This window comes from Falco punctatus (assembly GCF_963210335.1).
Source record: "Falco punctatus genome assembly, chromosome: 8".
Lineage (NCBI taxonomy): Eukaryota > Metazoa > Chordata > Aves > Falconiformes > Falconidae > Falco > Falco punctatus.
In genome coordinates this window covers 11,186,199-11,208,265 of record NC_137588.1, presented here as the reverse complement: position 1 = coordinate 11,208,265, position 22,067 = coordinate 11,186,199, and the positions used below count along the sequence as shown (strand labels likewise).

Below are 22,067 nucleotides of genomic sequence, written 5' to 3'. Positions count from 1 at the left end.
TCAAAATATTCACCAGCACCGTGTTCCCTCCCACAGAACTCCCCCTCCAAGCCCTGATGTGAATATGAGCCCAGAGGAACATCCTGCTTCTTCCTCGGGCTTTGAGTAGTGCAGACAACCGTGAGATTGCATAGAAATGCTTTATTATATTTAATTGAACAAAGTAATTAAAATAAGGCATTCTGGGTTACATGTAAACATAGAGGTCAGTGGTGCATTCCCCGGTCCTACAGCAGGTGGATGCGGTGCAGTAAGCAGGTGCATAGTAACAGTAGCAAAAGTTTCAAGTTCCGCTTTGCAGAATGATACTTTTCAAGGGGAAACATAAATTCAAAGTTACATTAACCTTTAACTTCTGTTTATTGGTAAGGAACGTGGCTTCTCTGGAAAAGGTTTGATTTTGAAAAGCGAGGGTTGGATTCAATGTAACAGTATCAAGCCTGAAATATCAAACTATAATAATGTTCCACACACAAAACTGCCTTTCACTACCAGAACTTCTGGAACCCAGAGAATTACTCTCTGTTGTCCAAAGATATTTAACTTGAAAGTTCATCAAATATTAGATATCCTGCATATGAGCACACTGTTGTTATCAACACTTTTTAAAAGTGTCACTTCCCTGAAAAAATATGATACACCACAATTATTTTACTTACATTCTGATGTCTGATTTTATGCCATATGTTAACATAAAAGGACTCTGAAGGACTCCAAAGTAGTAAGCATCTGCCTTACTTGTCACTGACAATGTCTCTAGCAATAAGTTCTTTCATTATTTCATTGGTACCTCCATAGATTGGCTGAACACGGGCATCCACGAAAGCTCTGAGGGGAAAAAAACCCAACAAAAACATAAAAACAAGGAAAGATTAAAAACAATTCCTCAGAATGGACAATCAAAAGAAAAAGATCAAGTTTGATCTTTGAAGATCCCTCTTCTCAAAGTATGCTATCTATTCCCATTTTTTAAGAGCTTCACGCTTTCAAAGAGGTTTCAACTACCTAAAATATTTCACCTTTCCAAGGTACTGTGCCAAACTAGGCATCTGGTCAGTATCTCTTCCATGTTTTTTTGTTTACTTTGTAAAGCCTCCACTATCCCCCCTAATTAAACAAAAATGAAATAAGATTTATGAGAGCAGACTCCTACCGCTTCCCCTGCCCCCCCCCCCCTTCCCTCTCTTCCTCACGTCAACTGTGCATTAACTCAACTCCAGACACCAAAGCCCCCATTCACAACACCATGCTCATCTTACAGAACAGCACTCCTGCATGAACCACAAGACCCAGGTGCCTTGTCATTGCGAAAAGAAACTCCTGCAGAGCTGAACCAATAGTTATCGCAGTAACGTGCTCTAATGCCCTGGCCTGTCTGATCCTGTCGAGAGGACTGTTAACGGTGCTGTCAGTTCTTTCTTTGAGGTGGGACTCAAATACTTTGGGAGGAAAAGTAAGTGCCGACTGGCTTCATGTCAGCTGGCTACAGCCTTCTACTGAAACCAGCTCTCTAGCTCCATTTGGGCCAGCAGCCGAAAAGCTGCATGCAGCCAAACCACTTCCATCCTCATGCTGGAACCGGCCCCAGTACATGCACAGCTGGTGACAGCACACAGGACGATGACAGCGTGCTTTTCCATCTTAATTCTGCTTCATTATACAGAGAGCAGCCCAGGAGCTATGTGGCATTCTCTGGAAACACACATGTTGCTGAACCATGAGGATAATAAAACCCTGTACGGACAACTACTGCACACACAGATAAGCAATGGTTCGAGGACACCATGAACAGGGCTTGCTGACCTTCCTATTTAGTAAGATAGGGTGCAGAACACTCACAAATTACACTCATTAAAAACATGCAGGAAAAAGTTATTTTGAAGCAACATTTCATACACTTGATGTATTCAGAATAAAATAAAAAAAATCTACTCAGTTAAGCAGATAACTTCAACTAATTTTTTTAAGACAACTGCACAGCAGTCCTTGTTTTGCTACTTCTATTATCCGATTACCCTTTCTTTTTCTTTTTTTTTTTTTTTAAATAGAAACAGCACCCAAAACTCTACTTAGTGAGGCAAGTGGTATGTACACAAAAGGAAAACACATCTTCACAGATAATACACCAGGAGTTATATAAAAGAACTCCATAAATGTCCCTAAACTCATAAAATAGCCAAAGAATTGGGAATGGCAAATTCCTCTTTCTACATATAAATCTAGATTTTTCATTTAAGAAGGTGTAAAAGCTGAACATAGCCAGTCAAGTTCTTGATGAAGCAGTTTCTTATTTTGTGGTATTACACAAGACTTAGATTTACCAACATGTTTTCATTCATATGTCAGCATTAATTTCAGATAAGACATACAAACTAGCTCCTCATTTTCATTTTTACATTTCTTCTGTTTTTCCCAATTAATGTTTTCTGCTAGAAAAGCAACTTCTATTTTGTGAAAAAACAGGTAATAATTGCTCAACAGCTTATGAATTATTTGGAGAATCAAAACAAAGCCTTCCTGCAGACATCTGTACAGTAGATTGCCTTTCAATAAACATGATAAGAAAAGGAACAGTAAATCAGTACCAACACTGAACAACTGACAATTAGACCTAAAGGAAGTGCCTCATTTTACTTTGCTGGTAATCTTTCATCACTCAAGCCTGAAGTGTTACACTTACTTTGCAATTGGATACTCCCACATGTACCCCCATCCTCCATGCAGTTGCACACACTGTGTAGCTATGCTGTTTTGCAGATCAGAACACCTTAAGCGGTCAGAGAGAAATTTGTTTTCAGAAGAACGTTATGCTGTGAAACATGACTATAGATACAGGTAAGTTAGCGAGCCAAAAATATAACCAAACATTTTACTCTATATAACTGATTTTGAATGCTGGCCATTAAAATACTTCATATTCTGAGGGACTTTTTTCTTCCTCTTCAATTTAATGTATTAAAGATACATTCTCCTTATGGTAGAGCTTTCAGAGCAGGAAAGCTTTCAAAATAGACAAGATTATTTATCTTTCTTACAGGCTAAAAGATTTATTTTGTAAAGCAGGTGATAGTCTCTTTTCTTACCAAATCCCTCACCTTCATCAAAAATTAACAGAATCATTGGCTTCCCTCCTGCCCCCCCAACTCACAGCACACTGGAATGCTCTGAGTATGACCATCACCTAAGGATAATTTATTTTCCTCATATTTTCTGGGTTTCAATTCTAAAAAAATACTGCAATTCTTGAAGAGGATTGCTCACCGCAAAATATGGATTTAAAGGCAAAATATGTATTTAACTGCAAAATATGGATTTAACTGCATTGGGAGTTCAAGCTAAGGTTGAAAGACATAACACACACACCCCCCCAAACGCTTTCTAAGCATACAACTTTCAGAGTGGCATTGCTTCTAACGTAAGAATGTAAGAGTCCTTTTCTCCAAACCATCCTCTCATCCAGTTAAATCCTTACAGTTTAATTATACTAACTTTAAGCCTGCAGCAGTGAGTTACTGCAACTGTCTTTCCTAAATGTATTTTCAAATTAGTTTAGGTATATCATACAACCTGTCACCACCAAATAAAACCTAAAGCCCTTTCACAAGATATTAGAAAAGAGATGCACAAACTATGTTTTAAAATCCTTCAAAGCTCTAACTCAAGTCATTGACCGTACTGGAGACGGTCTCCTGAAACATTAGGGAATAACATAATTTACATTCAAGTACTTTCTATACTATTTAAGATAGTTTTACGGAAGGGAGTCACAGGGACTCCACTAGGTAAAGAGGAAACACATAACAAATTGTGGCACTAAACAGTTGGGAACGTGGGGGAGTTTCAAATGCCTCTTTGGGAAATTTGTTGAGGAAGTAAGTCTGCGTATCTGAGCTGGCACTAGATGTTTCTTCCTCCTCCTCAAAAGTGAATGCCTCTGCTTATGTACCTGGTACTTCTAGGTAATCAGTGCCAGGAATAGAACCCAATCAAAATCCTTTCTTTCCTTGTAAATATTCTTTCTGGACTCCCTTAGTACTCTCTGTTCATTTCCTCAATCCTTATTCTTAGAAGCCTGGAATCTGTAAACCTATGCATCTTCCGTGAAACTGTTTGTTCATGTCCAATGTGCTTTTCTCTCCTTTCTCTGTAAGCAAAATAAAACTGTACAAATTCATATGCCACTATCTTAGATGCCTCTACCCATCCAGCTTGCTCTAGTTAAACCGAAGTTAACAGATAACACTACCAAGGACAGGGAGAGGGAGGAGGAGTTCTGGCCAATAAAGGAAAGCACTGTTTGTCTCAGTTACAGCAACAGTTGTAGCCAACTATTTCTTCCCAAAATCAGAGAGCTTCAAAAACCGGGTGGGCCAAACAACTGTTGCTAAGTAACAATATCTAAAAAGTGTCATATGAGCCTGAAAGAAACCTATGCTTTAAATAAAACCAACAAACATCCCCCCATTAAAAATAAACAAACAAAAAACATGTCTAACAACAATTAGCTACAGTAAAATGCAAAGCTTTGTCTGAACACCGATGAAATACTCACTTTTACTCAAACCTTAAGTTGAGTCCTGATCTTGTTATTAATGGAAGCCTATTTTAAAAGCATGCTATTATTTTGAAGTTGATCTGTTTAACTAACACTAGTTTTCAATGTAACTAAGATTTTTGTTGACTACATGATTAAAGTTAAAGCTAGTGGTCTCTACTAGAAGCTGACAATGTTATTATTAATCAGACAGTAATTTTATCTTTTCATTAGATCTGAACAGTTCAGCATTTTTATCATTAGACTCCTGTCAAGATCATGCAAGTAACACTTCCAAATTACTTTTAACCACATACCAATACTTTGCCATAGAAGCTGTGGAGGAGTCCAGACGTTTATCTGCATGCAGCTGCAAACAGTTGTCCATAAAAGCTCGGCCCACGCAAATCTGCGTTTTCATTTCTGCCAACTTGTGTTGTACTGTCTTAATTTGGAAGTGGATGGGTGAGGCAGAGGAAAGAAAGAGCAGAATTAGTAGGTTTTAAGTGATATTTGAAGCAGAAAATGGAACATTTTCTAGAAGGATTTCTGTTAAAAACCACCATTTCAAATAACTTCATCTCTGTACACCAGAAGGCAGCTTACTTTCCGTACAATTATGTCTTTACAAATCTTATTAGAGAAAATTACTGCCCTTTCCTTCTCAAGACCAACTTAAAAACATTCCTAGACATGGCAGAGTAGGAGGCACTGGGTGTTCTGTCACTCTCAGCTCCCTCTTGTGGGGGAACATCCTTTCAGTCTGTACAGCCACCGATTTCCACAATTAATAATATTTCATCATCTACTGAACCCTTTTTCTACACATTCAGTTCTTCAGAGTTTGTGTCATATGCAAAGAGACACAAGCAAAAACAAAGGAAATTTTAGACTACCTATCGGAAAGGTTTTCAACACTGAGTTCTGTCACATTGGAAAAGTTTCTCAATAGAAGGGGTTAAATTCATTGCTAAGGTTATATAAAACCAGACCAGGCAACCATTCAACCATCTTCTTATAATTCTGGTAGGGAGGGGATAAAACCACCACTCACTAACAGAATTTTTTTTCTAATCTCACAGTTATAAAAACATGTATTAAAAAAGTCTTCTTACTTCCCTTGACAATAAATATAATGGACTTGGTCTACTATTACAAGAAAAGATTTATTTGACACATTGTACTGTGGCTTGACTAAATGAATTGGGCAAGGCAGAGCTCTAATTAGGAAGGATTTTTGATTATATGCACATTCTAGCCATCAGCAACAACAATGAAACTGAAAAGGTAGGCAAGAATGGCTTATTTTGGCAAAAATAATATACTTTATGAAGTTTATTGGCCACCTGGTGGTTGGCAATGGGCTAGCCTAAAAAAGGAGATTATTTTGGAGGTCTCTGCACAGTGAACCACAGTTAGGAAGCATCCCTTACCTATATTAAAAAAAGGTAAACCACTTATTTTGTGTTAAAGCTGCACACTGCACATACTAAATTCCATCTAGAATTATGGATTGCTGAATGTTAATTTTAAAAACAGATGAAGATTCTAATTTCCTGGAAGATACCTAACATTCCAGCCTCTAAAGGGCCCAATTCTGCTACTATTCACAACTAAAGAACTGATTTTGCAAAGGAAGTCTCAAAACTTTGAAATGGGTATTTTTTAAAATTATTTCAAATTTATATTAAAAAAGTGAAAAAGAGGCAGACAACATCCTCTAACCCACATGAGTCACCTCCATCTATAAACCAAACATGCAGGAGCTTTGTCCGCTTCAGTCCTAACAGTTAAATGTGGTTTTCAGGAAAACTGTATCACAATACTGCGGAAAGCAACATCTGGTTTATGACTGCAACTAAAGAGCATAGGCATAAACGTCTCAAAACACAATTAACTACCACTGTCAGGAGTGAGGTACGCTCACAGAGAATGACCCAACAGTTTTATGTGCAGTCACTTAAATACCCAGCTAGCTGCTAGCTGAGGAATCTCATTACAATACCCATAAAGCTGAATACAAACACCCCTGCAGGCATTCAGACAGCAAGGTCACTGCCTGGGAGCCCCCACCAGCATCAAAGTTCAATTTTCTGCAATGCATTATGTGCAGAGAAATGCAGTACCTGCACATGCACCAAGCTCTTCTGCAGTCTGTAGGATTCCAGGCAGATACAGAAATACATGCAGGTGTAATAGACTCTGTGATGAGGACCTCTGACAGCAAAATGCAAGCTAATATTTTTGTCGGAGCAGCAAAAAGCCAGTATAGTTTCTGCCTGCATATCTCACTTCCAAAAGCAGCACTGCTGGGAGTTACCTCTGAACTGTAAAATATATACACTAAGGCCTTTGTGGTGTTGAATTTTTAAATTATTTTTGTTCTTCAGACACTAACGATGGGCATGGAGGCATGCAACAGCCACAGTGCAACAGTGCAACCTGTGCAAATAGTCCTTTGAAAATAGCCCAGTGATTTTCATTTGCTCACTATTTCACATACACAGATATAAAGCAAACACACACTGGAATCTGTATACAAAGTCTCTCCATTCAAACTCACCTGCAAGTGTGCAATTGTCTTCCCAAAAGCTTTTCTCTGCTTCACATAATTCCTTGTTTCTTCAAACATGAATTCACAACCAGCAAGAGCCATATCAGCAATTAGCAGTCTTTCCTTTTGAAACACAAATTATGGAATCCAGTTGAATTAGTCCTACATTTCTCTGTATCAGATGCACAATTGGGACACAGATGTTCAGTATTGTTCATTAAGGGTGGGGAGGCAGAAATCACACTAAGTCCCAAATCAGACACACTGCATTACTGAAATTAATGAGTGAGACAAATGCCTTGCTGCCTGAAGCTCACTTCTAAGTCCTTTCCAGGGTAATGTTCTATCACCACCATGACTCAAAAAATAGCTACAATCAACCACATGACTCATACTGACTGAAAAATTCACACCAAATTCTGTTTCAATTATTGGCTTTCACTGCTTGGTTTAAACAACTGTATTTGACAATTTCAATTGACATCTCTAGAAAAAAACAAAATCTACAAAAAAGGCTTGGCTGTTTTTTCCTTCCTTGTAACATCTTTAAAAACACAAACTAAGTACAGAACAATTACTTCTAGCACTGTTGAAATCATCTGATGCATCATGTTGAAGCTGTTCACAAGTGCATCTATTTCTTTAAAGCAGTAAAAGATTTCCTTTCATCAGGTTTCGTATTTAGTCACAGTATAAAATTAAAACAAACGTGATCCCTACCAGATGAGGCAAATACAAAGTCATAGTTTTGACAAAGCACAGTCATGTTTTGAGGAACCACATTGCCTCTTTGTCCTCCCAAATAATTCCGAAACTCTGTAAACTAAGTTGTAAACTGTTATTTCCACTAGCAAGGTTATTTTGGCAACTAAATAATTTCTTTACTTTGCTACGTGGACAAATAAACAGTTCCTTACATCTTTAATATACTTCTGCTGGTAAAAAAGCTAGAATTGCAGTGCTTGCTTGCTTCTTTAAAGAGAATGCCAAATGCATCACAGACCTCCACGCCATATTTAATTTACTAACCAAAGTGGTTCCAAGCTAGAAGTACACAAGAAAACAGTCCTATCTTCTTTTAAATACCCTCAGGTTCTCTTCAACAGCTGGGTTGTTGATTAAGAGACGCGACTTTGAGCTGCTGTGATATCAACATTTTTACCAATGCCTAAAGAATTGCACTTTTAGCACTAGGAACAGTGTACTCCAACTAAAAAGCAGCAGTTTCAACACAACATTGCCTACAGACATCCCAATTCTGAGCCCAAGATGGCTCCCCAAAACACATAATCTTAAGACCAAGGCAGATTCTTGCCATGACACAAATTGTCTCTGTATTCTTCCTACAGACTGCAAACATGTTTCTCTTACCTGAGGGAGCTCTGCCATGAGGTAATAGAAGCCTTTATTCTCTTTTCCAAGCAAGGCACTGGCTGGCAACCGCACATCTTCAAAAAACAGCTCTGCTGTGTCCTAAGAGGGTTTTAAATGCAACAGTTTATAGTTTGACATTCTCATCTCTTCATTCCATTTCAATTGAACTCATCGTTTCTGGCTACTGTACATTTTAACTTGTTATCACAGTTAACACACACACTTAGGTTGGAAGGGTCCTTCAGACATTGTCTAGTTTATCTCCTACTCAAAGCAGCTCCAGCAAAACAAGCAGCTGAGGGCCTTGTCCAGTTACGCTTTCCAAAGCTCCAAAGATGGAAGCTCCACGACTTCTTTGGGCCCCTGTCCCAGTATCTGATCACTTTTACGGTGAATTTTCATTCTTAACACCTATTTAGAATTTTCCCTAATGTAACTTGTATCCTTTGCCACTCTCCCTTTCACTGTGCTCCTCCAAGAAGGATTTGGCTCCACTATAGCTACAGCTGACCGTTAGGTAGCTGAAGACATCAACAAGATCCCATTCCTCCAGGCTTCTTCAGAGCAAACAAATCCACTTCCTCAGCCTCTCCCTGCACATCACATGCTTCAGACCTCCCTTGGCAAACTCAGCATACATACTTCACGTGTTCTGACTAAGACTAAGAACTAGAATAGCACCACAGTTCCATTAAAGTAGTTTTAGACTTCCTCCAAGTCTATGATGTGTTAGGGATTGTACAAACTCACTTGAGCTTTCAGGCCTATTTTGTTCAGCTTGCGTCCTTTGATGAAACCTTTTGTTCCATTTTCCACCAGAAAAAGGCTGATTCCATGAGCAGGAGATCGGGCCTCCCGGTCTGTAACTGCAACCACGATCACTACATCGCTCATCCAACCATTAGTGATGAATACCTGTAAAAAATGCAACTTGGAATAAAGCAACAAGCTAGGTGGACAGAAGTCAGGAGAGATCACCAAGCAGCAGAAAGAAAAATTGCATTGATAATTTCACAGGTGAATTGAAAGGCAAGGTTTAAATGTCCAGCAGAACTGTAAGCTTTCTGAATTAAGTGTTTTGGAACAAAGTCTATTAAAGTAGGAATTATTTTGAGAAGTATTGTGTGGACTAGAAGTTAATGCATAGATCTGTCCTATGAGGAAGAAGGAATATGGTATCAAAATGTAGATAGTAAATGAACACAGAGCTTCTCTTTTTCTAGAGCCTAAATTAGCAACATACAACATGCAAAACTATCAACAGCTTCTTGTCACAACTGCTTACTATAATTCTGTAAAATGACTCATGAACCTGCCAAAGTGATCCATCTTTACTCCAGCAAAAGAAATGAGCTATCTGTCCTGCTTGGCTTGTGCAGCATAAGCAAGTATCCTTTTGAACATCTGTGTGTACATATTTATTTGCACACATTCTCAGCACTTGAAATTCTGTTAACGGCCAGAAGGCTGTATCAGTACCATGTCATCATCAGAAGTACAAAAGAAGAGGGGGAGAAAGAAGATTAAGTCTTTTCATAGCTTTAAAAAAAAACATGTTGAACCCACACTTCCATCTGAACACTATTTCTGTCTTCCTCCTTTTTTATTATGGCAATGAAAGAAGAGGTTAATGCTGTCAGCTTTGCAACAAATTGACAACACACAGAGCGCATCTGATGCAGTCTTTTTTTTTTTTTTTTTCCCCCTCCCCCTCCTTCTAACATGATCAGGCTCCTGAATAAAGACTCCACTGTTTGCATTGTGGAAACCCAAGTTTTTACTCAGGCCACAGAAAATTTCAGTGGTACTATATATGTTTTGTTGTTCAACCTCATTAATAAAACAGCCCTGGTCCTGCTTATACTATGTAGGATTTTTTTTTTCTTTTCCTTTTCTTCCCAGTTTAAGGGAAAATAAGCCTTTTGATAGTTATTTAAAAGCTACAAAAATAACCTACTCAAGCCCTCCCATAATTTGGTCTGTAAATTTCCAGCAACAGAAACATCTTAAGTCCTCTTAAAGTAAATGGGGAGAAAACCCCACAACATAACCCACAAAAATAAACAAAAGTGAAAGGACTGGGGGAAGATGCTAACAGCGGTGTGTATTCTTCACCACCTAAATGCATTCAGTTCTCCAAGCCTACAAGCAATATATACATCTATTCACTTACCTTACTCCCATTAAGAATCCAGTCACTTCCATCTTTTTTCGCATAAGTTCGTACTCCCTGCAAGTCACTAAAACAAAATTCAAAAGGTCCTTCAAAAAAACATTCCAGAAGCTAAAATTTGTTATCTTCAATTTCACCCAGTAAAAAATAAGGTAGATTTTATACAGTCCAAGCATAAGATCAGTGAAAACACATATGAAGATAGGGAAACACAGTGAAATAGCTCAGAGTGTAACAGAAACCACAAGCTGTGGAAAGGGATGATAAATCTATGCAATCGTACAAGAATAAAAGTCCCATTTTAACATAATCTGGTTGTGGAAGGTGGTGTAATACAAGCACTGGCCCCAGTGGGTCAGCATCCCCTTACCCCAATATGCTTTAGATGACAAACACCAATCAAAACCACATCCTCTAAGCAGGCTCAACCCTGATCAGGAGGCTCTGTAAAAAGCCACTGGCAACATCTACCATTTGTAGAGGCATGACACCAACAGGTTTTGCTCTTCACCTGTCCTTCTCTGTTTGGGAAACTGGCCAGGTCGGCCGTGTCTACTCCAAACATGTGCTGTCTGCCCTTCAGTAATGACAGGCAAGGAGGAACATTTCTCTGAAAGGGTTCAGAGGAAAGAAAATAAAGTGTTCTCTTCCAAACAAAAGCTAATAGCAAAGTCAAGCCCTCTTTACAAAAATATGTAATTTTCTCCTGACTATGTTTCATATTAAAAGTATATTCACGTGACAAGCAAGTTAGTAACTATAAAAGCAAATACAAAGCATATGTGCCCACAGTGAGCCAATACAGAAATGGATTCTTGAGCAAGTATCTTAAAATGATAAATCTGTCATCTATAAGTAACATGCTTTTTTGAAGTCCCACCTGATCTAGGATTTGTCTAGTCACTGAAATGGCCATATAACCAGGAGGCTCAGCATTTTTTCACTCATAAATAAAGAGTACATACTGTCAAGACCATTATTTCAATATTTAGCTTACCTGCCAGCCCCAGGTTCTGTCATTGCAATAGCTCCAATACACCTGCCTGCAACCATTTCAGGGATAAAGCGTTTAATCTGTTCTTCAGAGCCATAGTTTGCAATGTAGGGCATGACTATATCTGAATGAAGGCTGAATCCTGGGCCTGTACAGTTAACATACATCCTTGGGGAGGGAGAAAAAAATTACTACAAAGATTTAAACACTGAACTGCACACTGTTACAACATATACCAAACAATGAAGAAAACTGCACCACACAGAAGTCTGAGACAATTTGAGCCTGTGGCACTTGTACTGTTATTTATAGAATGTACTTTCACAGTCAAATGGGTATATAACCTACTAGACCAACAAAAAAGCTTCCCCCAGCCACAAAGTCCTAACCGTGGAGTACAATGACATTTAGTAATGAAAAAGTCATCTGGAATATTTAAAACAGGAGGGATTTACATATGTCTAAACTATCCTTTCCACAAGTAAGATAGGACCATTTTCTCTATACAAACATATTCCATAACGAGAACATCTTATGGAAAATAAATACAGTCTCTTCATAACATCACTGAAATTTTTCCTGAAGTGTAGTACTTACTGCTCCTCCCAGACTATAGCTGAAGAGAGAATATCTGCTCCAATGCCTCCATGTTTTTCAGCAATAGCAACACCCAGCAAACCCTGCTGTCCAGCCTTTTCCCAGAGCTCCCTGCTCACCTGGCCATCCTTTTCCCATCTGCAAAACGAACACAAGAACGGAGTCATGCATAGGCTCTATGTGCTACTATTTGTCATGGCTGCTGCTTCACACTAGAACACCCACAGCCAGGTTTCACTGCATAGGAAGACACCTTCAGTCTTGCCAACAGACAATGTGCAGGGTACACAGACAACTGTATTTCACAGCTAAGAAGTGGTGGCTTAACAATAAGCTTAATAACTGCGTAAGAAGTCTGAACTCCGGCTTCCAACATATAGCCTGACATCTCTTTCAGACTTATTATGAAAGGCAGTGCTGCCTATTGGTCTGAGTACCAGCCTGGTATTTAGGAGATTTAGCCACAACCATCTGGATAATTACAAGCAGGTCTTTATCTTCCTGACATTCCATTTTCCTCATGTACAGAATAAGTATAATACATCAGCATCTTTTGTGAAAGATTTCCACTCTACCAATGAGAACTGCTTTATGAGAATGAAGTGTTAACAGGTTAACAAATTCTGTATCAAAATCAGTCCTGTGCACTTATTACAAGCCAGTACTGTAAGCTGGTAAATTACTGCTTTAAAGTGGTTTCAAGTTTGTAAATAAATAGTTGAGGCTTATCTGCTGACAGTCTGCAAACTTTAACACCACAAGAATCACTTATTCTTGGAAAAATAGTGCCTCTATTGAGTTTGTAAACTCAACAGAAAGCTGGATGGCCATTAATAATAGCCCAGCTTTTTGTGTTTTTCTTTTTAAACCATAATTTTAAAGTTGTATGGCACACAGATTGTATCGGAGACACTCCTCTGACACACCTGTGTGCAGCAGAGCTATACCACAGCACTCTACCCACAGTTCATAAAGTATCTTACCCTACATATTTAAGCTCATTCCCAGAGCTTTTGCTCCTACACCAGAAATCTTAAAACCAATCTCTCTTGCAAATATCTTTGCTTTTCCCTCCCATCACTTTCAGGGCCACTCCTGTCTCTGCTTCACCCATCATCAAAGCTTCTCCTCCTCACAATAATGCACAACTGCATTCACTGATGGTACATTTGCCTCTTCATGTCGGCCCAGCCAATCAATGCCTGAAGCTTCCTTGTTTACTTGAAAGGCGTGAGAACAGAATGGTTCATAGGTCGCTGAAATGATGCAAGAACACAAGTCATACTTCTTCCAGTCTCTCTAGGAAATAGTTGTGTCAGCAAGCTAGCAAACAGGATCTTCAGTAACCTCGCGCCGAGTCAGTACCTGTTCACAAGCCTGTACTGGAAGTCATTCTAACAGAAGATGAGGAAGAACATCTGGTTTTGTGGATGGAATATGATTGTACAGTGGAAAAGCATACTACTTTGAGGTCATGGTTTGAGGATGAAAAAAATAGTTAGCAACAATCCTGATGTAAGCTGTTTCCATTGCCTCCTGCTGTTAATTTCTGCCCCAGAGCCACAACACCCCACCCACTCAATTGTGCCATCTCAACTGTTTGTGGATACACACTGTGAGCTGCATCAGAAAACTCATCTAGCAGCGTGATTTAAGAATAAGCCCTTCACTACCCCCCAGCATTTTTGCAGGAATGTTTTTCAAGTAAAGTAAAAATTGCTTAAGACACTACTGCAGCTTAATGCTTTCTGTTCAAAAACATGTTCTGAGTTCATTTATTTTCCTTTCCCAACTATAACGTGATTTGATATAGCTAAATAAGGGTGAAAAACACCCTCCAGCTCTAGTTCAATGGAAGCATGACACTTCTACTTCATGAAGACCCCTACTTCCACAGAAGAAAAAAAAAAATTAAACAAAGATACATTGTGCAAGTTTCTTGGTAATACATAATTCAGCTTACCATCCTACGTGTACTGCATTTACAAAATCTACTGCAATGCAACCTAGACACAACATCAATGCTATTTTGGATGACAGCAGTACAACAGCGTAGGAACTGAATTGGCTCCCTAACTCTAACCCCCAGATTTCAGTGTCACAGTTAATACCTAGCAGGGATACTTGCGCTGCAACTCTGCAAACTGCATTTGCCTGCTCATAGGCCTAAGGCGAGGACACCAGATTGCCTACAATGGTACTCAAAAAAAGCAATGAATTTTGATTATGTGTGATTTTTTCACGTGATTTTCATAGGCAAGTTTGTTTTAATTGAGTAAACTGGAAATAGAAAGCTTGTAAATGAAAACAAATATCCTGTTCATCCTGTCATGTTAATAGTGATACCCCAAAAAGCATTTTTGGGGAAAAAATATACTCTATTTGGCAAACCAGTGTATTTAAGAGGTATCTTACTCTGCATGAAAAGGCAGCACTTCTTCCTGAAAGAACTTCCTGGCGCTGTCCCTGAAGATATCATGATCTGATGAAAAGATCCTCCGGGTGCCTATATCAATCAAACTTTTAGCAGAAGATGGTTCTTGGCGCTTTGTGCCATGCTGTTCAGTTTGCAGAGGACTAAAAAAAGACAAATGAAAGGATCTGTTAGGACACAGACACCTCCATTTACATAATGCTTTTAAAAGAAAGGAAACACCTGTGGTGTTAAACATAGTTCACATTCCAAATCTAGCACACTATTGGGTCCAAAGCATACTCACGATAAAGAACTAACATATAACTTTGCTGGGCTGTGAAAGGAAGTAAAGCAAGACCGGTCTGTCCTTAATGCTTCAAACAAATTAAAAACAATAGTAAGACATACAAAGGTAAGAGGATAAGGTTTCTGTTCTTTAGAGATGCTAAAAAAGTCACTGCCTTCTCCCCCTGCCAAGCAACTTCCAAAATGCAATTCAGCTCAATTTAAACTGAGGGGGTAACTTTTTGAACAAGTACACTTTTTGTGTGTTTGTTTGTTCTGTACATGCCCCCCAAAAGTGCCAAAATTGCAAATCCATGACACTGAAAATTCACACACTCAAAATAAAAATGACTACAATATGGATCTGCATGCTCCGCGGGCAGTATTATACTCTGCATTATTACATATATGTGCATAGTTCCAACCTTGAAAATAATGCTATCTAATTTCTTCTAATTTATGCTGGTTTTGTTGTACAGGAAGGCTAACCCTCCCAATACTCTGATAAAAATATATGTGAAAATATAACGCTGCTTTAACAAAAAATACGAACTCTAAGAGTGGTAACTGTCAGCAGTTGAAACCATGCAAGAGAAGTATAATTGCAAATTAACAGCGAAGGGTTTAAAGCTTTTGTAGGGGTTTAGAACATCAAGGACAGTGTACTATTTTAGGGCTGAAATGAAAATTCACTTCTTACATTTACACATTGAGATCTTGACTTGCCTCTATTTTATTGCCAAAAATCATCAGGAATTATAAATACAGATCTAAGCTATATTAAATGGAAAATGCATTTGCTGTTCCTTTCTCCAGCTATTTTGTCGCTTCTCAGCACTGCGCAGGAACTGCACGCAGTCCCACAGAGCCCAGCTAAGCCTACGCTTATTTACTCCACTACCGAGACAAAGGCTTTTGTTTATTGCCACATGAAGTTACTGACGCTCTTCCTGGTGCAAAGGATTAAAGGCCCCTGAAACACAGACTATTTACTTTTAGCAATCTTTGGAAGAAATGGGCTCTGCAACTCCAGTACTCCCTACCCTTAAACACAGGCTTCCCACGCCAGGCACGCAGCAACTCTCCCAAAAGCTCCACGTTAATTTTGAAGCTGTTTCGGATGGTACCGAGGTTTATTTAGACACACACACACCCCTTTTGTTTAATTGCGGCTCGCAGCCCCCTGGCACCCCGGGGAGGGCCGGGCTGCTGCCGCAGGCCAACCGCAGCCCCGGCAGGCACCGCTGGAAGGGCAGGGCAGGCGGCAGCCCCCCGCCGTGCTGCCCCCCCCCCCCTCGCCCCCTGCCACGGGCCCGCGGGTCACCGCCGTGCACGGCCAAGGTCGCGCCCGGCCCATCACGGGGCTCGGCGTCCCCGGCGCGTGGACGGGAAGTGGAGCAAAGGTCGGCCCCGTCACGGGGCACGCAGGGCCTGCCGGGCCCGGGCCGCTCGGGGGGCCAGCTGCTCACCCAGACCCCAGCTGCCTCCTGCAACGGGGACACAAGTGCACACAGACACACACGCGCCTATATATGTATATATTTACAGGCACAGGCGTGTATCACACGCGCCTATATATGAGTGCATATATATGTATTTACAGGCACAGGCGTCTACCGTTCCTGCTACACACTTACAGAGCACGCATCCGCATCTCTCCAAATACATACTGGTATATCCACCACAGCTATATATTCATCTCGATATGTGTGTATATATATATGTGTGTGCGTGTACATAGAGCACGTGCAACCCCACTAACACGTACACCCCCACGCAGACGAGCCCCCAGACATACAAACCCCTTCCGCGCCGAGCGCGGGGGCGCACGCCCACCCTCACGGTGCGCCGCGGCGGGGGTCCCCCACCCCAGACTGCCGGGTAGCCTCCGCTCCGCCCGGCAAACACCCGCCTCTCCACCCACGCCTCAACCCCAGCACCGCGGCGAAGCGCGGCACCGCCGGCCCCGCTTACCTCGCCTGGGCAGAGAAGGGCCGGGGCCCCGCGGCCCGCAGCAACCCCCGCAGGCGGAGCAGCCGCGCCGCCATCTTGCGCCGCGGCGGGACAGGGCGGAGCGAGGCAGCGCGCACCGCAGCTCGGCCGGCGGCGGGCGGCGCGATCCTCGCCCCATCCCGGCGGCACGTTGTAAAGCCTGTGGGTTGGTTATTATTAATTTGTTATCCTCGTTTTCTTTCCGGGTCGTTTAGTGGTAGCTTCTCGGTTCTGTCAGTGTGGTTCCTCTCCTCGCCCTGCCCTACCACTGTAGGATGGCTGCTGCCCAAAGCCTCTTGCAACACACATCCCTGTAGTCGCCCCTGCTCCCGTCTTAGACAGATATACATCTCTTCTGATACACCTAGACTTACAAGAGGATTATGATGAGACACCTGTGTTGTTATAATTATTATTCTAATGTAGTTTTGAAACCACGTTACAGAGGGGAGCGGGAGCAAAGGTGACTCAGGCGCTCCCGGAGAGGGTGAGGCGGCCGCCAGGGCGAGGGAGATGATGTGCTCGGGTGGGGGGTGATGGCGCTGGGCGTGAGCCGCTCCCAGCCTTGCCACGGCCTCGTCCTCCCTCCATAGGAGCGGCAGCAGCGGGGCGTCCCTCAGGGACGAGGCTGTCACGGTTTGGGGGGTGGGGGGTGGGCTGACAGCCCCAGCCCTGGCCAGGGACCAAGAGGGGGAACCGGGGTTGCCCTCCCCTCGGGCCTGCGCCTCAGGGTCCATTTTGGCGGCAAGACGGCGGCAGTGGCCGCCCCTGTGAGAAGGCTGTCCCACGGACTCCTGATGTCGGTGGGGTTTAATCTGTGTAACCTGCACACCAAAATCTTTTAGCACTCTTATTTCCTGCCCCTCCCCCCCCCCCTTTTTTTTTTTTGAGGGCCGCTTCCCTAGGTGGTTTATGATTATTATATGCTCGGGCTTTCCAAAGCATGGAGAAAGCATTACTCTCGGGAAGAGAAAACCACTGGAGGTGGGGGAGAGGATAAAAATGTAACAGTCTGCTCGTAGTTCTTCCTCCCTTCAGCTCCTGTGGCCACCCTGGTGCACAGGACAGCCCTGACAGATACTACTTTCCTGAATCAACCATTTGGAAAAGTTTTGAGATGTATAGCAGCATCTTTCACTGAGAAAGGAGGTCCTGTCCACGTCCTTTACCAACAAAACCCTGAGATACAAACTGACTAGAAAATAGATGTTACTGATCGCCATTGTGATGAGGATTGGGTTAAAACGATATACAATCCCCATCGATGGGATTTTATATGCTTTCCTTACTCCCCACATGGTGTTGGGGAACCATCAGGTGTTACCTTCCAGAACCATGAGGTTGCACAAAAAGTGTAAGCAAAAAGTGAGTTTTGAGCCTTGATGTTTGTTGGGAATAAAACAAAAACTGAAAAGCAAGATTGTAATGGCTCAAAACACAAAGCAAATCAGCCCAGAAGATATTTTTCAAAATCTTGTCATTTTAAAACTAATAATTTACTGGGAGGTGAATTAATTGTACGTAATCTGTTGAGAGAAATTGCATGGTTTAGCTGTTTCTGCATATTGATCCATAGTCTAAACCTGTTGTAATACTTTTTAACAGATAAAAAAAAAAATATTTTGATCAGTCCCATTTTCCCATATTGTTCCTACAACCCAAACCAGAAGATGGCACTACAGGAACAGCTATTCCTATAGATGGGCCTGCCTGAAAGGAGGCTTGCCTCGCCAAGCATAACTGGCAATGTAGAGAGCTGGCTGGCTGTTCTTTCAGCCAGGCGCACCCGCCTTACAAAACCAGTTGCAGCCCGAAAACTTGTACTATTTTTCGTTTGGGAGTCTGATCTCGTACCAGAGTAGGCAGGAGAGGACCATGCAGGGGCAGTTGAGAGGAAAGAAGTAAAACAGAGTTTGGTAGGAATTACTGAATCTGCATGCCCAGAGGTGAGATTTGGGCATGCCTGCGAGGTCCCATCAGGTAGAACCTCCCAGGGAGTGCCCTCCTTGGTCTGGTGGAGGCTCCAGGGTGAGCCCACCACCTTGGTCTGTTAACCGACAGGAGGCTGACGGGGAGATTTTCATTCACAGGGATGCCTGGTCACCCAGTTTACAGTCTCGGTGGCTTTGTTGCAGCAGGAAGATCTGGCAGGACATATCCTACCACCCACGCACAGGGTAAAGTGATAAGGGAGCTGAAAGATGGTAGATCCTGCCGTAAGCCACAGAAAGGCAAACTTTGTCTGGGTTTCGAGTGTCAGTTCCTGGGATCAGGAAATGCCTCAAACAGCAGCAAAGACTGACATTTTTTCATACTGTTTTTTGGGGAAAGAAGGGTGGTTGTAAAAAATGGGACATTAAAAACCCTTTTTTTCTTTTTTCTTTTTTTTTTTTTTTTTGGCATGTGTTTGCAGGAAACAGAGTAGAAATATATACTGCAGGAGGGCAGAGAGTGCAAATGCATTCATGGCCACCTTCTAGATGTTGTTTCCAGTTTGGGATTGTGCTTTTCTTGCAGCAGCCTAACGGGACTTAACAAAGACACAGCATGGCCAGGCTTAAGTGACAGCGGTGTAAGTGATGTATCCCTTCCCAGCACAGTCTGGTCCCTGCACCTCCATTCCTTGTGTGGGTATAGTCATAGGGTTAGTCTCTAATTCTGATTTCCCCCCTCTTAATGGTGATGCTTTTTCTTTGTTACAGTCATCTCCTATACTAGTAATTGGCCTCTCTGTCCTTCCTGACCTTTTGTATTAATGGTTCAGGAGAGGAATACGGTTTGCTGTATGTTATTGGGTGTAAATTCTCCCAAATTAGTAGCTCCTCTATTCTCATATTGTGTGGTTAGTGGTAAACTTATTCCTTTGAGACTCCAAACTGCTAGAGATATGTATGTTACACTGAAAAACATGGTATCCCCCTGTCATACCCAGCACCAGCAATATCCACCACTCTGGAAGTGTTGCCAACATGATGTAAAGATACCAAGTCAGTGGGCTTCCATACAATGTCTTACTGCCCTGACCTGAGGACTCCATGACACTTGGGCTTTGTTACAAATTGATTTGGTTGAAGTGTCTTTTGAGTCACCCATTTACGTGTTGGGTTTTTTTTATGATTTCCAGTGTTGTTAGGTCATTGCTACCGCTGGAAAGAATGTGTATTCACTTCAGTGCCTGCTTTGTTGGGAACAATATCTAACATGTTTACTACAGTGAACATAATTTAAAGCATTATCTTGCTTAAAAAAAAAAGTCCATGGCCTTGCAAGATACACAGTTAGTAAATAAGGGAGTTGTAGGTTAACTGAAGAAAAAGCATTTAAGTGAAGCTCTGTGGGTATGACAGTTTAAAATAAAATTTGTTTTAGTTTTGGTCAAACTTAATATTCCTGTTGTTCATCTGAGGAGTACTTGTTCTCCAGACATGAGGGCTGTACAAGTATACTGAGGTCAGAAGAACCATATAAAAGGAATTATCCTTTTTTTAGAATTTATATATGTCTTTCATTCCCACTGCAAGTAAAAGAATTTTTAAAGGAACTGAGAAAAAAAATCCCATTGCATACCTTTTTTTCTGTCAAACAAGTCACCTAAAACCTTCTATGTATATTACTGAGCTAGGGCATCATTATTCCTATTATGTCTGCAGGAGCATTTGTTGCTGTGGAAGAGTGTTCTCCACCAGGTCTAGGTGTGCTGGACTTCATGTGGAAAACTACCTGTTAATGCAGCCCTTGGATGCAAATGTCCTAATTTTTCTCAGAGCTTTTCCTGTGCCATTGGCATGTACTTGTTCTTTAAATAATTTTTTTATATCCAAGGTACAAATCTGAAGTGGAAGAACTGCTTATAGGTGTGTTCCTCTTGGCTGATTAGTCATTCAGAAGAGGTCCTCTGACAGCTGGTAAACACCATGTACAAGCCCTGAAGGTGATTTCTGCCAGATGGCTGTCTATGTATTTGGATAGTAAAGACTCCTGTTAAAAGAGCTATGGTTATGTGTATTCCTCTGTCCTGCTACATGTGATGGTGATACTGTCTGTAAAGCCAAGCTGCAGGATCTGACCAGAAGTTTGACACAGCACTGACCCCTCTCACAAAGCACTTTATCCCTTTTTAGACTTTCAGCCTGTGTCACAGAGTGTGTCCAACTATTCATATCTGATATGAATAGCCCAGAGGTTTGGTTTCTGGGTAGGTTATTTAAAGCTTGTATGCTGTCTTCTTTCAAGAAGAACCCAGGTGCCAATTTAGCACGTCTGCCCATCAGGGGACCTGCATGTTCTTAGTCCAACTTTTTAATGTTGGCATTATAGTGCAGGGTAAGCTGGAATAAGACGCAGAGCTCTCAGCTTACTTCTCCCTTGATATGTGACTCTCCTTAGTGTGCCTTTGCATGGGGTCACACAGGTTTAGTCATGTGGGTGCAACATGATGTGACAGCAAGAGATGGGGTGCAGCTGATGTGTGTGCTTTCAAGTGAGCCTCCTGAGGGCATGGGCCCCTGGTAACTAGCTCTCGTTCCTCCATCCTGGCAGGGCACCACAATTGCACTCTTGCTTTCTGACCACATGGCATATAGGAACACTGCTACCAGGAGAGCCACATCCTTCAGCATGTGACTTAGAGGACCAGAGAGATGCCAGAGACCTCCAAGATTTGTGTGTGAGGTCCAGTGATAGCTGGGTATTGGCAGGGAGAAGGACATGGATGTCAGGTGTGTGAGTCTCGTGAGCTGAGAACATGACTTGGCAGGCCTGAAGATTGTGGTGGCAGGTGCTTTCTCACCATGGGATGAGATTCTGTTTTTCCTCAGGTCTTTTAACGTGAAACTTCAAAATACCAGTTTTAAAAGGGTTGCCAGTCTAGTATATTGTCCTGAAACCTGTGCCAGCATGTCTTTGTTAGTTGGATAGCTGTCAGCAGTTTTCAGCATGTGGCACTAGTGATTTGCAGCAAGACTGTACGAGTTGCTCAGTAAATTATTTAAAAATCTGTTTCAGGGAGCATTCCCAGTGAAGACTGGAAGTTACAGACTAAAGTCCTGGTTTCCTCTGTAGGGAGAATTTAAGTCTGGTACCTAAGAAGGAAACTTCAGCTACTCAGATGTTTGTCAGTCTGTATTCACTTCAGCGTGTGGCACAGGA

General features: G+C 41.6%; 1 protein-coding gene across 1 annotated transcript; it reads right to left on the bottom strand.

Moving 5' to 3' along the window:
• Positions 1-121: 121 nt before the first annotated feature.
• On the bottom strand, positions 122-17,059 carry ACADL (acyl-CoA dehydrogenase long chain). Its single transcript, XM_080398387.1, has 11 exons — positions 16,902-17,059; positions 14,642-14,803; positions 12,227-12,364; positions 11,633-11,797; positions 10,636-10,702; positions 9,213-9,377; positions 8,460-8,561; positions 7,098-7,211; positions 4,852-4,979; positions 2,681-2,767; positions 122-828 (listed from the first exon to the last, which is right to left on the bottom strand). The coding sequence occupies exons 1-11, from the start codon at positions 16,973-16,975 to the stop codon at positions 735-737; spliced, it is 1,296 nt and encodes a 431-aa protein (XP_080254513.1). The 5' UTR covers positions 16,976-17,059; the 3' UTR covers positions 122-734.
• Between the last annotated feature and the right edge of the window lie 5,008 nt (positions 17,060-22,067).

What these genes read in the sequence shown, in the direction of transcription:
- ACADL (XM_080398387.1), bottom strand. Translation starts at nt 16,975, where the DNA reads ATGGCGGCGCGGCTGCTCCGCCTGCGGGGGTTGCTGCGGGCCGCGGGG. An exon ending in ACAGAACCTGGGGCTGGCAG is followed by an intron (nt 10,703 to 11,632) that starts GTAAGCTAAATA and finishes ATTTTGTTTTAG; the next exon opens with TGACTTGCAGGGAGTACGAA. An exon ending in GCTTCTATGGCAAAGTATTG is followed by an intron (nt 2,768 to 4,851) that starts GTATGTGGTTAA and finishes TGACCGCTTAAG; the next exon opens with GTGTTCTGATCTGCAAAACA.